General features: G+C 56.9%; 1 protein-coding gene across 1 annotated transcript in view; it reads left to right on the forward strand.

Annotated features, from left to right (window-relative positions):
* NFATC1 (nuclear factor of activated T cells 1) overlaps nucleotides 1–14,230 on the forward strand; it is a 129,261-nt gene that overhangs the window by 16,558 nt on the left and 98,473 nt on the right. Inside the window, exon 3 of the mRNA XM_017866119.1 lies at nucleotides 6,908–6,934. Within this exon, the coding sequence (XP_017721608.1) occupies nucleotides 6,908–6,934 (27 nt within the window). The remainder of the gene's footprint in view (nucleotides 1–6,907; nucleotides 6,935–14,230) is intronic.

Below are 14,230 nucleotides of genomic sequence, written 5' to 3' on the forward strand. Positions count from 1 at the left end.
GGCGGGGTCTGGGGACCCAGAGTCAGGGCCTGGGTGGGCAGGGGGCTCCTCGTGGAGCGGGAGGGAGCGTCTCCCCACGTCTGCCTCCTCTTCCTGCGGCCTTTTCCCTGGGCGCCTCGCCTCTGCCTCCGTCGGCGCGTTTCCCGTCTGAAGTCTCCAGTCCTCTCCGATCAGGGCCCTGCTGACGGCCTCCTGTTCGCTCAGTGTCTGCGAACACCCATTTCTAAGAGGGCGGCGCTGCCGGCGGTCAGGGCTTCCACGTGGGAATTCCGGGAGGCGCCATCCGCCCCTCGGGCGGGCTCGCACACGCGCAGTGTCTTCCTCGGGGAATGGCACGTGCCCGGCGCCCCGCGGTGGCCGCCTGCTGCTCCCGCCTCCTCCCCAGCCGTAATTGCCAGCCCCGCCTCGGGTGCAGATGGGACCGCAGCTCCGCAGTGCCCCGGAGCCCCCAGCCCGCGCGCTTCGAAACAGCGCGGCCTCCTGCTCCCCGGAGTCGCTGGCTGCGGCATCAGCCTGGGGGAGCTCACGCGCATTCCTTCTTTGGGTCCCAGGTTGTTGGTTTTTCTTTTTAACGGTGTGAGGGGCTGCTGGGACTCCGCTGGGTCCACTTAACCAGCCGGGTGTTTTTTATCTCTAACGAAACAGCTTTCCCAGCAGGTGGGCTGCGAGTGGCCCCTGAGAGTGCTTTCTGCTCCGGGATTTTTATCTGAGGCATGAAAACGTCCGCACCGGCGGTCGAGGGCAGTGCCCCATGGCCCGTGACGTCAGGGCTGCCGCTGTGTCCTCAGGAAGAGGCGTTTGCCACGCGCAGGCCGGGGCATTCCAGACTGGGTGTTTTCCTGTTTTGTTTTGTTTTGTTTTGTTCTTCCCCACCCCCTACTCCTTTTTTATTAGCGAGCACTCGGGAGGCGAGACCGGGCGGCAGGAAGGGCAGGTGCAGCCCCTATGCCTGCAGGGTGAGGAATGCAGGCAGTAAGGGTGCTCTGGGAGGACCCGTCTCTGCTCTGGTCTCAAATTAGAGCTGCAAGCAGGTAACGCTCCTCCAGGCCGGGAACGAACCCACCTAAACCTCCCTGAAGGCAAAGAAACAGTGTGAGAGCTGACAGTTTTTTGAGCAGCCGGATGGCTGATTCTGCCTTTCTGCTGGTGTGATACTTAGAATCGTGGTCAGCTGAGGTTTCCAGAGAAAGCAAGGATCACCACTGGTTTTTCTTGACTTGCAGTCAAGACCTTTCTATCCCAACTTGTTTTTAATACTTTAAGGTTTAAAAAGCTGGCATATTCTAGGTTATCACAACGAGCCTATGTCAGGACCTGGATTGAATTTACAATAAAAATCCCATCCAGTTGGAGGCATTGGGAAAATCTAAGAACTGTTTTTGCCTGCTGTACTATTACTGTCATTGTTTAAGTAAAAGCGCCGTGGCACTTACTCTCCAGCACACGGTCACGTACAATGCGCTTCATGGTCTCCACAGTGACAAAGTCGTCCATCACGGTGAACTTGACTGAACTGGTGAGATAAGGGAAGAGTGATGTCGTTGAGGTCGTCGAGGTGTAACTGGGACATAACGCAGTGGTGAATCTTTGGGTGAACCCAGCGTGTTTGTTTCCTGGGGCTGCCCTGACAAGGTCCCGCAGACGAGTGGCCTCCCCAGCAGGAAGGTTTTCTCTCAGGGTGCTGAGACTGGGGCTGTTCTTTTGGAGGCTGTGAGGGATCATCTGCCCAGCCTGTCTCCCTGGCTCAGAGACGCCATCTTCTTCCCATGACTCCTATCTCGCCGTCCCCCGTGCATGTCTGTTTCCAGATGTCCCCTTTCATGAGGACACTGGTCCTGCTGGGTTGGGGCCACCCTGGTGGCTTCATTTGAACTTCATTGCTCTGTAAAGACCGTCTCTCCAGACACAGTCCCACACTGGGCAGGACTCCATTATGTGAGTTTGCGGGGAACACTGCTTGGCCCTCAGCCCCAGTCTTACGGTCCCAGTAAAAATGGCAGGCAGCCTTTGAAAGCGCAAGCTCGTCCTGGTTCCTTCTGTGCCTCCTGGGTGGCGAGGTGTCCACAGGGACATCATGTTCTGGTGGGCACGGCCCCTCCTGCCCACCTTGGGCCTGTGTTTGGTGTGGAGGTTGGAAAGTATGGGAGGCTGTTTTTTCCCTCTGCTTGGGAGTTTCAGCAAGAATTCCGTGGCCACGTGACCCTGTTAGCTTTATCTTCTGGCTGCAGAGCGCCGGGTTAGGTGTGATGCCCGAAACATTTCTGAGTGTTAACACAAACAAAGCTCGGTAAATATGTCCCACACTCGCTTCTGGGGTTTGCAGTTAACCTTTTCCCACTGTTCTGGTTCCACATCAAAATATGTTTCCTGGTTCCTTGTGCTCTGTTTCCAAGTGACCTCGTCAGCGGGTGCCCCGGGGCAGCTGGAAGCCACAGCAGAGATGAAATGTTAAGTTTTTTACCAGCAAGGTGGAGGGGCCAGACTTCCTTCCCCAGGAATGCCTCTCCGTTGGTCACACGCAGCAGCTCCGGCCGGCGTGGAAAACGTCACCAGGATCTCGGGCTGTGCAACTAGAAAGCTGTATTTTTAATTATCTCCAAAGTTTGAAATGGAGAATGTACAACATGCCCATCTTCCCCCGCCGTGGTACAGAACTGCTGCTCCGTTAATCCTGTCCTTACGCCAGAAGGAGCTTTCTAGTGGAAAGCGCGCTGTGTGCGTCCTTCCTGGGGACCTTCCACGATGGTTGTCCTTTGAGGCCTTTTGTTGCTTGTTCAGTACCTGTAGCCCCCAGTCCTATGCAGAGCCTCTGAGAGGCCCACGATGGTTAAAGAACAATGCTGAATCCTTGCTGCAGTTGAAGCAATGATAATGTTTGTGAAGTTAGTAAGGGTAGTTTTAGAGTTTGGAGCTATTTTGGAGCTCAGCGGAATGATGTGTCTGTTGTCGAAGCTTGGGAGGACTGGCACAGGAACCACAGGCCACCTGCCAGACCCCATACAAACTAGAATCTTAAGCTGTGAATTCTGGCGTCAGAAAGGAGTGGTTTTCTTCCCGCCTTGCTTCTTTCCGGGGATAAGGACGGTGATCATAGCAAGTGCTCCCAGGGCACCTTTCCGTGTGCTGTTGAGGGTGTAAGGAGGTGTTGCGGGGCTGCGTCTGGAGGAGCCCGGGGTGTGAGTGCATGTTGAATGCTGTGCGGGTTATTTAATAGTGGTTCTCAGATGGTGGCTTTTCAAGATTTCATATTGACCTACAGGAACTAAAGTCTACGTGATTGCTTCCTCATTCCTTCATCACTCGGCCTCCTCCACCTGGGCACCTGCCACAGGCCATGTGCGTCCATGTCCAGGTCTGTCTGTGCCGACATCTTCTCCTCTTTGGGCATCAGCCTCTGGAAAGTGTCCCTGTCAGCGTCTCCACGTGTCTCACTCTCTGCACCCAGACAGTCTCCGGAGTTGCCTTTGTAGAGGCAAGGTTGTAGGGGAATTAGAAAGGCAGAGGTATGTTAACTGAATTTATCGGTAACTTTAACAGCACAATTCTTGAATTGAATTTCTTTTTATTTTATTTATTTATTTGTTTATTTATTTTGAGACAGAGTCTCGCTCTGTTGCCCAGGCTGGAGTGCAGTGGCACAATCTCGGCTCACTATAAGCTCCACCTCCCAGGTTCATGCCGCTCTCCTGCCTCAGCCTCCTGAGTAGCTGGGACTATAGGCAGCTGCCACCACGGCCGGCTAATTTTTTGAATTTTTAGTAGAGGTGGGGTTTCAACATGTCAGCCAGGATGGTCTCCATCTCCTGACCTTGCGATCCGCCCTCCTCGGCCTGTAGGGATTATAGGCGTGAGCCACCGCGCCCAGCCCTTGAATTCACTTTCTACACATGAAACATTGCCTGTTAGAACTGAATGTTTAAAGAAAAAGAATTTCTAAGGGGCGAGATAGGCTAATGAACAATGTTTACTTAGAGCCTGCTTGGTTTCAGTGATCAGAAATAGCTGTTAGGTTGGTGCAATAATGTATATTCAAATCTCCTGGCCGGGCGCAGTGGCTCACACCTGTAATCCCAGCACTTTGGGAGGCCAAGGCAGGTGAGGTCAGAAATTCAAGACCAACCTGGCCAAACTGGCGAAACTCCATCTCTACTAAAAGTAAAAAAATTAGCCAGGCGTGGTGGTGGGTGCCTGTAATCCCAGCTACTCAGAAGGCTGAGGCAGGGGAATCACTTGAACCCAGGAGGCCGAGGTTGCAGTGAGCTGAGATTGCGCCATTGTACTCCAGCCTGGGTGAGAGGAGCGAGACTCTGTCTCAAAACAAACAAACAAAAAAAACCCTCTTTATTTCAGATATTGTTTAAGTTTTGGGCTGCAATATTGAAGATTTTGGCAATATCAGTCATTTTTCTGCTATGCATAGTATTAGTTTCAAAAGGTCTGAGAAAACTTTCACCCTTGCATTTCATAAGTTATCTGAAAGTTTCAGAGTTTATCAGAATTTGGAAAAAGATCAGATAACCCCAGAGCAGTAACAGGTAGACTCTGTCTTCTCTTTCACAGACACGAGTCCTCTGCCAGGCTCAGTAGTGATTCCAACTGCATTTGAATGCCTTTGCTCTTGTGGCTCTGGTATCTGAGGGGTTCAGGCCCCGGCAGTGTTGGGGGAACAGTGCAGGCTTTTGAGAGCTCCCAGGCCCTGTAGTGGGGCTGTATCTGGGCTCTGGTGCCAGACTGTCCAGACCTCCATGTCCCCGGATGGGCCCTTTGGCATGATGGTGAACATAGTCTCTAAGGCGTTGTACCGAACCCCAGCATAGCAGGACACGTAAAGTGGTGGCTGTGGGGTCTTCCCCGAGCTTCCCGCTGCCATCACCTCCTGGGAAGACGGTTAGCAAAGAAGCTGAAGGTGTCGAGTTGCCCCATGGTTTGTAAAACGCTGGCATGGGCTGGAATGGCTCAGGACTGACTTCCACTGCGTCTCCCTGTAAGCCCCTCCCTTTCCGGGGAGGGAAACCACCCGGCAGCCCACAGCCCACAGCCAGCCTCGAAGCCACGTCGCCCTGGCTCTGGTTCCCACTACGCCTGGCTGGGGCGTCCCCCCCGCAACCTGCCCTGCTGTTTTGGGAACTGGGCAGGCCTCAGCCGGCCTTCTGGCTCCCGGCACGCGTGTCGGGCCCTGGGGATACTGTGCTGGGCTGACTCTGAAGGGTCTTGAAGAACGTGGCCATGTGCCTCCCTGGCATTCACAGTGGTGGCTCTGGAGCTTGTGTTTGGCTGAGCAGACCAGCAGGTGACTGACGCAAGCCGGACAGTCACCAGGAAGCCCTCAGCTGTGGTGGGAGATGGGTTGTGGCAGGAGATGGGAGATGGGCTATACCAGGAGATGGGCTGTGGCGGGAGATGGGTGATGGCTGGGCCTGTCCTCGGTGGTGCTGTGGATGCGTCCTGCTCCTACCCAGTTTCATTGTGATGTTGGAATCTGCCCTTGGTCCCTGCCGCCGTGGGGTGGGAGGAGCCTCCGGCACCCTGCCTTCTTCCTACCCTTCCTGTGGGTCTGCAGGGCTCGGGGTGTTGATGGAGACTGTGGGGATCAGGGGAGCCAGCAGTTTCTTTGTGTGATGGCGGGGAGAATCCGTGTGCTGCCCTGCCATGCCCCATGATGCTCTGTGGTGGGAGCTGTCCGGCCACAGTCAGGCGCTGAGTGGCCACGCGACCGTGGACACGGCTGAGGCCACTTGACCAGGCGGTCCAGTCACAACCAACAGGACTGGACTCGGTGCTCTGATGAGCAGACCCACAGTCCTTGTATCCAGACTCCACCCGTGCTGGGACCCCGACTCACCAGGAGACCTGGCGAGCTCAGCCCTCTTGTTGCGAGGCCTGTACGGGGTAGGGCAGGTGTCACGGGGACCCTCGCCCAGGGACTGGCCTCCTGCTCTCATCACCAAGATGTGAGCCTTCGGGGCAGAGCCCAGTGAGGCTTTATGCAGCCCATGGTGTCCTTGGAGCCACAGCTCCTGGGAGAAGGCACTGCGTCTGCCAGCCTCGTGGCAAGGCACAGGCTACGAAAATCTTGCTCCTGTGGCACGAGCACCCTGGTCTGAGCTCATTTGTTCCTTTCTTGAGCCGCTTCAGGTAGCATTTGGCGCCCCCAACGGGCTTTCCCACCTGCATTGTTTAGTTGTTTCTGCTGTTAGGAGTTTCACAGCTGACACTTGAGAGGGCGGGTTGCAACACCAGTTGCCGATGGGAAGGACTGTGCGTGAGGGGTTGCAAGGAGGCGCAGAAGCCGAGGGCCTGTGCGTTCTCCCAGGGGCCCTGTGTGAAAGGGCCAGGCATCTTCTCCCTGGTCCTTCTCAGTGTTACTCGTCGATGCTGTTGTTAGCCATGAGAGGAGAAGGTTGCTCTGTTCCTGGGAAAGGGGTAAAACAACGCGGCTTTGTGGCTATTGCGCTCAGATGTATATACTGTATACACACACATACACATATACACACACATTACGAGTATACACATATATATACCACCTCACCATATATAATATTCATATACCATAGTATACACCACATATACATATTTTTTTTGTTTCTGAGCCAGGGTCTTGCTCTGTCGTCTAGGCTGGAGTGCAGGGCACCATCACAGCTCACGGCAGCCTCGAGCCTCCTGGGCCTCAGGCGACCCTCCCACCTCAGCCGCCAAGTAGCTGACCACAGACGTGTGGGCACACACCTGGCTCATTGTTTATTGTTTGTAGAGACAGGGTCGTGCCAGGTTGTCAGGCTGGTCTGGATCCTGGCCTGAAAGCAATCCTCCCAACCTGTCCTCTCAAAGTGCTGGGATGACAGCGGAGCCAGAGTTTAAAGTCAGATCACTGGAGATCTGAAATGTTGCCCCTATCTCACCGAAGACCGTGTTGGCCCAGGAGCCACCGGAGGTCAGCACCTGCCTGGTTGGCTCAGATGCCCCCGTGGAGGACAGTGTGGATGGCAGGGGAGCTGACGAGCCTTCACAAGGTTCCCAATTTTTGAGATTTCCTGAAGCTGCCTAGGCCCCGCTGGGAGAAGGGGTCTGGTCCTGATGTGCATCGGTGACCACAGACCAAAACAGATTTGCTCCTGCCGCCTGCTTCTGAGCAGCGAGGAAGGTGGGCCTGGGGTGGGGTGCTCGGCAGGCGGCAGTCGCAGGAACTTCCTGCCTTGGGAGTACACCTAGAGTGAAGAACAACAGTTATTCACAGTCAAAACTAGAACTCTTAGGTGCAAATTAATGTTCTTTAGATTCTTGAGCAAAACGATATTTCTAGATTATGGGATTTTCTTTTTTTAAAGTGCTTCTAGAATATCTCATGGAAGTTGGGTTAGACACACCAGGGATTAGTTGGCTTCTTGGTAGAGACAGTAGGGTAAGGCCACACCAGACGCCGTGTGCGCCCCCCAAGGTTTCCCATGTGAGGACCATGTGACCACGCTGCGGATCCCAGGGCACCAGGCTGTGGACAGAGGCATTTCCAGGTGAGCGGCCCCCGAAAAGACCGCGACGCCATTTGCCCCAGAAGGTGTTTACAGTGGAAGCGCTGCAGAGAGGAATGGGACGCATTTCCAGGGTGTTTACAGGTGAGTCGCTGCAGAGAGAAAGAAGGGGGACACATTTCCCGGTGTTTCCAGCGACGGCGCTGCAGAGGGATACAGAGGGGAAGAAGGGGGACGCCGTTTCCAGGCGACGTCACTGACAGAGGGAAGAGGGACGCATTTTCCGGCGACACTTGCTGCGGAGAGAGAGGGAGCAATTTCCAGGGTTGTTTCCAGGCGACGTCACTGCAGAGGGGAAGAGGGGGACGCAGTCCAGGCGACGTCGGCTGGCAGAGGGGAAGAGGTGACGCATTTCCAGGCGACGTCGACTGCGAAGGGAAAAGGGAGGCTCCAGGAGGGTCGCGTAGATGTTGGCTTTGCGCCGCGGGGACTCATGTACCAGGAACCCCCAAAACCCATCCGCAGCTTGATTCTGCTCCTCAGGTTCTAGACTCTAGTTCTTGATTCTGCCAGGGGTTCTAGCTGATGGAAGGAGCATGTTCTCACTGGAAACATGGAGCCCACACACACTTGTACGCTGGAAGCCGTGATGTGTGTCAGGAATGTGGTCCGATGGCGTGCAGAATCAGTATTGTGCCTTCGCCACCTCTGACCCCCATCACAGCAGTTCTGAGGCTTGTGGGGCACCCCAGCTTCTCTCCCTCAGCACAGGCTGCTGTTCCCGGAACTCAAGGGTTCCCCAACACCAGGATGACACGTGGCACAGACCAGGAATCGTGAGGAAATGCCTGGCCTCCTCCCACGGGCAGACAGGCCGAGTGCGTTTCCAGAGACTGGGCCGTCCGTGGGGCAGTAGCGCCTGGATGACGTCTGCTGTCACCTGGAGCCCTGGCTGTGAGGGGCAGTGCTGGACAAGGGCCACCCCAGGGGCCTGGGAGCACAGTGTCGGGGCCTGTGGGGGTGGAGAGCAGGGATCAGCCTCTTTTTGTGGATGAGGAAATGGAGACACGTGGAAACTTCTAGGCATCAAGGGAAGGATAAGAAGCTGTCAAGCCTTCAGGTTTCGGTTCTGGACAGGTGCAGTGCAGGTATTGGAGCACTTTGGGCTCTGAGGTCCACGTGGCCCAGCGGCCTCCAGGTGTCAGCTCCGAGGCAGGGTCACTGTCCACAAGCCATGCTGCAGGCACAGAGACCAGGAGAGGGCTGTGAAGCGCCTCCGTGTTTACTGGGCTGAAGCAGCAGCTCCTGGCAGTGCCACCGCGGGCTGCATCCTGTCCCCGTGGCGACCTCACAGCTGAGCGTGAAGCTGGAAGCTTGGGTGCCTCTTGCTGCTGGGGGTCCTCTGATCCCAAGGGCCAAGGGTGGGTGCTCTGTGGCCCCAGGCGTCAGAGTCTCAGCATCCTTTGTTTTGGCAACATTCACGACAGGAATCCTTGCAGAGTGGCACGTCCCTATTTTGAAAGATCCCGTGGGTCATTTGAGAAGCCACTGTATTTGTTGTAGCCCCAAGTATTACCCGTGACTCACCTGGGCTGCTGTTCAGTGAACATCCAGAATGCGGTCGTTTCTTGTGAAACCCCCAGGTTTCCCGTAGGTCCAAGCTGAGAAGGTTGAGTGAACTCTGAGCGCTGAGCCGGACTGTCTTGGCACCACTAGAAACGGAATCAGTTCCATGACTGATCTGTGCCCCACCCCACATTCACTCGTGCAATATGACTTTTCTGGTTTTGGTTTTTGTTTTATAAGCCGTCCATGGCAAGTGCAGTCTGAGGCCTCTCACTGCCAAAACTTCCTCTGAGTAATGGCAGATGGGCCCTGACCCTGGAGACCTCTGAGAAGGTGTTTGGGGTCTGGGAAGAGTTCGCGTGTGCAGTGACTGGAACCCGTCCCTGGTGTGAACTCGGGGATGAGGGGATAGTGGGGGTTGTGGCGGGGGCCCAGGGGACTTCCCCGCCCTCCGGACCACACTGTTGCTCTCCAGCCGTGGAGTAAACCCGAGAAGATGCAACGGCCCCTGGCTCCAGCAGCTACTGTCCCGGAGAGCAGGGGAGTGAGGGAGAGGGAGGGTGTTCAGCGTGGGGCCTGCTGCCCAGGGTGCTGGGATCCCACAGTGAGGCACCTTTCCCGCTGCCTGGGGTGCTGGGATCCCACAGTGTGGTCCCGTTCCCACTGCCCAGGGGTGCTAGGATCCCACAGTGTGGCCCCGTTCCCGCTGCCCAGGGGCCCTGAGATCCCACAGCGCAGCCCCATTCCAGCTGAGCTTGGGTTCCCAACGGGCTCCTTTTGCTTCCCAAATGTCCCCTCCCACCCTTGAGCTGCAAAGAATGTTTGGGAGCCATGGAAAGGTGCTTTCTCCCATCTGTGTAGTTTTTCTGGGAGGGAGAAAGGTTGACATTGGGGCCTTTGTAGAAAGCGTGCTCTGGCCCCCATGTTAACATTTAGGAGGAGGCCCACAGGGAGCTCTTGGCTCTGGACGAGGGCTGGGGGCTGCCCCAGGGGTGGGGGTTCAGGGTCTTGAGCTCAGCTTCTCACCTGTCCGGGGCAGGGTAGGGCAGATAGAGGGGTGGGGACAGTGTCGGGGGCTTCTGGGCCTGGGACGGCAGGTCCTGTGTCCAAAGCCGTTTCCAGGCTCACGAGATACAGAGGTGGGCCAGGGAGGGGTGGGGCATGTAGGGAGGGGATGACTGGTTTTCTAAAGAACAAGGAAGGGTCTGTGCCCTGGCCGTGCTCCAGTCCCGTGTGGTGGAGCCGCGGGACGCTGTCAGTTTTTATGAAATCCTCAAATGTGTCCTTTAAAACAAAACCTTTACACTCTGGCCTCACAGCCCGGATCCTGCATGCTCCCGGTTTGTGGCTTTGACTTTGGTTTGAGTCTGAGATCCACTTGCCTGGCCTGGGGGAGGACAGATGGGGACAGCAGTTCCTGCCCCAGGGTCATTGCCCGTGGCCACCTCTGTCCTGGGAACTGCAGGTGGGCCATGGGCTGTTGGTGCCTGCACCGCTGTCCTGGTGGAAGGGGCTGGACCCGGACTGCCTGGGACAAGAGGCCAAGGCACAGACGACTGGAGGGGCTGCCTCTGCATCCTCAACCTCACCTGGCGGGCAGGAGGGCCAGGCTGGGTGTCCCTGCCTTTCTGGTCCCTCCCTGGCCTGTCACTCGCTTCTTGTCCAGCAATTTCATCTTTCCTGCCGGCTTGTGAGGCCCGTGCCCCACTCTGGGCTGCCTTCCTCCCACGGGCACAGAGCTTGGGTCCCATGTGGAGAGGAGGCTCCGCCCGCGGCCTCAGGGTCAGGCGGCCTTGGCTTCAGGGAGGGGTGCATGGGAGCCAGCCCCTTGGACAGGAGGCGGGGCCTCTGGGTGGCCCCCCCAGGGTGGGACAGAAGTGCCCCCAGGCTCCCCTCTGACTCCTGAAATCCTGAGGTTGCCTGGGCCTCCGAGCCCTCCCGCAACTCCCTGGCCTGCTGGGCAGGATTTTGTGAAAGGCCTTGCCTTGGATCATGGAAGAAAACCACGTGGTCTGTGGGGTCATCCCTGGGGCAGGCTGTGGGAGGGTGAAGGCTGCGTCCAGTGGCCAGGCCCAGCCAGAGGTCGGGAATCATGTTGGGAGTGACGCACAGATGCCGCCACACTGCTACCACCGAGAAACACGGTGTGTGCGGGCCCACCTGGCCTCTTTAGGCCCGACTCTGGGCTGCCCTCCAGGAAGGCCGACCTCTCCTGGGCGGGCAACACTTTCTCGGGGCCGAGTTCTGCCGGCACAGGTCGGGGGGCGAGGCTGGCCTCCTCGGGGCCCCTGACCGCCAGCTGCTGTGTGGTCCTGGGGCAGCTCCAGAAACACAAGCCCAGAAGACCCAGAGGCTGCCTTATGTCGGGGAAATGTGCCGATCGTCTCTCTCTCGCTCTGTCTTTGTCTCTCAGTCTCTGTGTGTCTCTCTGTCTGTCTCTTCGTCTTTGTCTCTCCGTGTCTCTCCGTCTCTGTCTCTCTGTCTCTGTCTCTCCGTCTGTCTCTCCATCTGTGTCTCCATCTCTCTCCCTCCGTCTCTCTCCATCTCTCTCCATTTCTGTCTCTCTGTCTCTGTCTCTTCATCTGTCTCTCTGTCTCCATCTCTGTCCCTCCATCTCTGTGTATCTCTCCATCTCTGTCCCTCTCTCTGTCCTGTCTCTCCATCTCGTCTCTCCATCTCTGTCTCCGTCTCTGTCTCTCCATCTCTCTGTGTCTCTGTCTCTCTCTGTCTCTGCCTCTCTGTGTCTGTCCATCTGTCTCTCCGTCTCTGTCTCTCCATCTCTGTCTCTGTCTCTGTCCCTCTCTGTGTGTCTCTCTATCTCTGTCTCTCCATCTCTCTCTATGTCTCTGTCTCTGTTTCTGTTTCTCTGTCTCCATCTGTGTCTGTCTCTGTCTCTGTCTCTGTCTCTGTCTCTCTGTCTCTCTCTCTCACTCTCTTTCCTTTTAATTAAGGGAAAAACCCCCACACAACCAAATGGCTATGAGGCCTGTGGCTGCCGGCCGAGGAGAGGCTGCAAGGGGACCCTGGAACCCTCGCCCTCCCTAGGCTGCTCCTGTCGCGTCCTGTGGGCGGATGTGGCCCTGCCGGGTTCGGAGTCTGTCGGTTCATCTGTCTAGAAACTGCAGGAGTCACGAGCAGCCTTCAGTTTTCACCTAAGCAATGAGCATGTACAGACTTTAACCCTCGGAAAATCAGAATTAAAGGATTTTACTCAAACCACTTAAACAAAGGAACTGCCTCGACTCTGGGCTTCTGCCGCGGAGGGCGCGATTCCGGGATTCTCACCGTTCCCCGGCAGGGTGGGGGCCGCTCATGTGGAGGGTGTTTTCAGATGCTGGGACGTGGCCTTTCTAAGGGGAGGGACCCGGCAGGGCCTCAGGCTCAGCTGTTTGGAAACTGAAGCCCATTCACCAGGCGGGCAGGGGATGAGCTGGGCAGAGGCCGAGACGCAAGACCTGAGAGCAGTTTCTCACTTTTTTGGTTGTACAAATAACAAACTGTAGAAGACTTGAACAGATAAACCACCATAAATGAGTCTTGTGCCGGCCTTTTAAACAGATAACCCACGTGCGTTGGCGTGGCAGCTCACGCCTGGAATCCCAGTGCTGTGGGAGGCCAAGGCGTCAGGATCGCTGGTGCCCAGGAGTTTGAGACCACCCTGGGCAATATGGGGAGACCCCATCTCTACAAAAAATATAAAAATTAGCCAGGTGTGGTGGTGTGCCTGTGGTCCCAGCTACTAGGTGGGAGGATCCTGTGAGGCCACTGCACTCTAGCCTAAGTGACAGAGCAAGACCCTGTCTTAAAAAAAAAAAAAAAAAAGCAATAATCCTGCAATTTAGAATCAGACAGTGATCGTTCCAGGGCTTCTCTTTGTTTCCCCGCCCCCCGTCCCAGCGCAGAGGGCATCTCTGTCGTGAGCTTTGGGCTGAAAAAAATCCCTCACGCCCTTCCCAGGCGAGGGAGACACAGGTTCAGGGCCGTCAACGACTCCTCCCGTGGAAAGGACTGTGTGGCCGGCTCCCCGGGCCACGGGGGCCACTGTCCTCCACGCCACGTCCCACACCACTTCCACCCCAGCGTGAAGACAGCAGGACCCGAGCCGCACTGCTGTGGAAGCCGTGTGGGGACGCACAGGGCCTGGCAGGTGTTTCTGTTTGACCTGTAGGCTCAGACTCGGGAGCTCTGGGCCCCGTGGTGTCCACCTGAAGCCTCCGTGGCAGCACCGTCCCCGGACCCCAGACCGGACCCCCAGAGGGGCAGCAAACACAGGAGTCCTGGGGAGTATTGCTGGGGCGGGAAGGCCGGACCCCCGTGACTTGGCTGCAGCCTCTCTGGGTGTTGCTGCGGGTGTGGAGCCTGCATCTGGCTCAGTGAGAAGCATTTTTAAACTTGATTCTGCAGCCATTGCAGATTCGTGGGAAGTTGGGGGGAGGCAATGCCCCACTCGGTCCCCAGGGCTGCCCCACGGCAGCCGCCATGCCCTGGCCCCAGGCCCCAGAAGGGCTCCCTGCTGGCAGCACCTTGCATTTTGCCTAGTACCTTCTTAACTCTCCAGACTCATCAGGGAAGCCCTGCAGGAGCTCAGCATGAACATGTCCTCGGCTTGAAGCCGGCATGGGCTTGAGCCCCCTCCAGGGGGCTCCTGGAGGCTGAACCGTCTCCATGTCTACAGGGGTCCCCTGGGCTGCGGCCCTTCGTGTACCCACGTGTCTGGTGTCTCTGTGCCGTGCTGTGATGTTGTCCTTCACATAAAGTTTTCAAGACCCATGTCCCATTGTCTGTGAAATCACAAGGTTTTACTTTATGGATTGTATGGAATAGATCTAGGGAAGGGGGACCAGTATTTGCCCCATTTGTCAACACGCACAACGGTGAGCCTCCCTGGATGGCTGACCTTGGTGTGGCAGGACGGCTGGCCTCTGGTGCGTGGTGGGGGATGCTGGACGGCTGGCCTCTGTGCAGTGGGGGGGGCCTGGATGACTGGCCTCTGTGCAGTAGGTTGTGGGGGCTGGACAGCTGGCCACTATGCGGTGGGTGGTGGGGGGCACTAGACGGCTGGCCTCTGTGCAGTGGGTGGTGGGGGTCGCTGGACGGTGGCCTCTGTGCGGTGGGTTGTGGGGACTGGACGGCTGGCCTCTGTGCGGTGGGTGGTGAGGGCTGGACGGCTGGCCTCTGTGCGGTGGGTGGTGGGG

Source organism: Rhinopithecus bieti, unplaced genomic scaffold, assembly GCF_001698545.2.
Source record: "Rhinopithecus bieti isolate Rb0 unplaced genomic scaffold, ASM169854v2 scaffold_84002, whole genome shotgun sequence".
Lineage (NCBI taxonomy): Eukaryota > Metazoa > Chordata > Mammalia > Primates > Cercopithecidae > Rhinopithecus > Rhinopithecus bieti.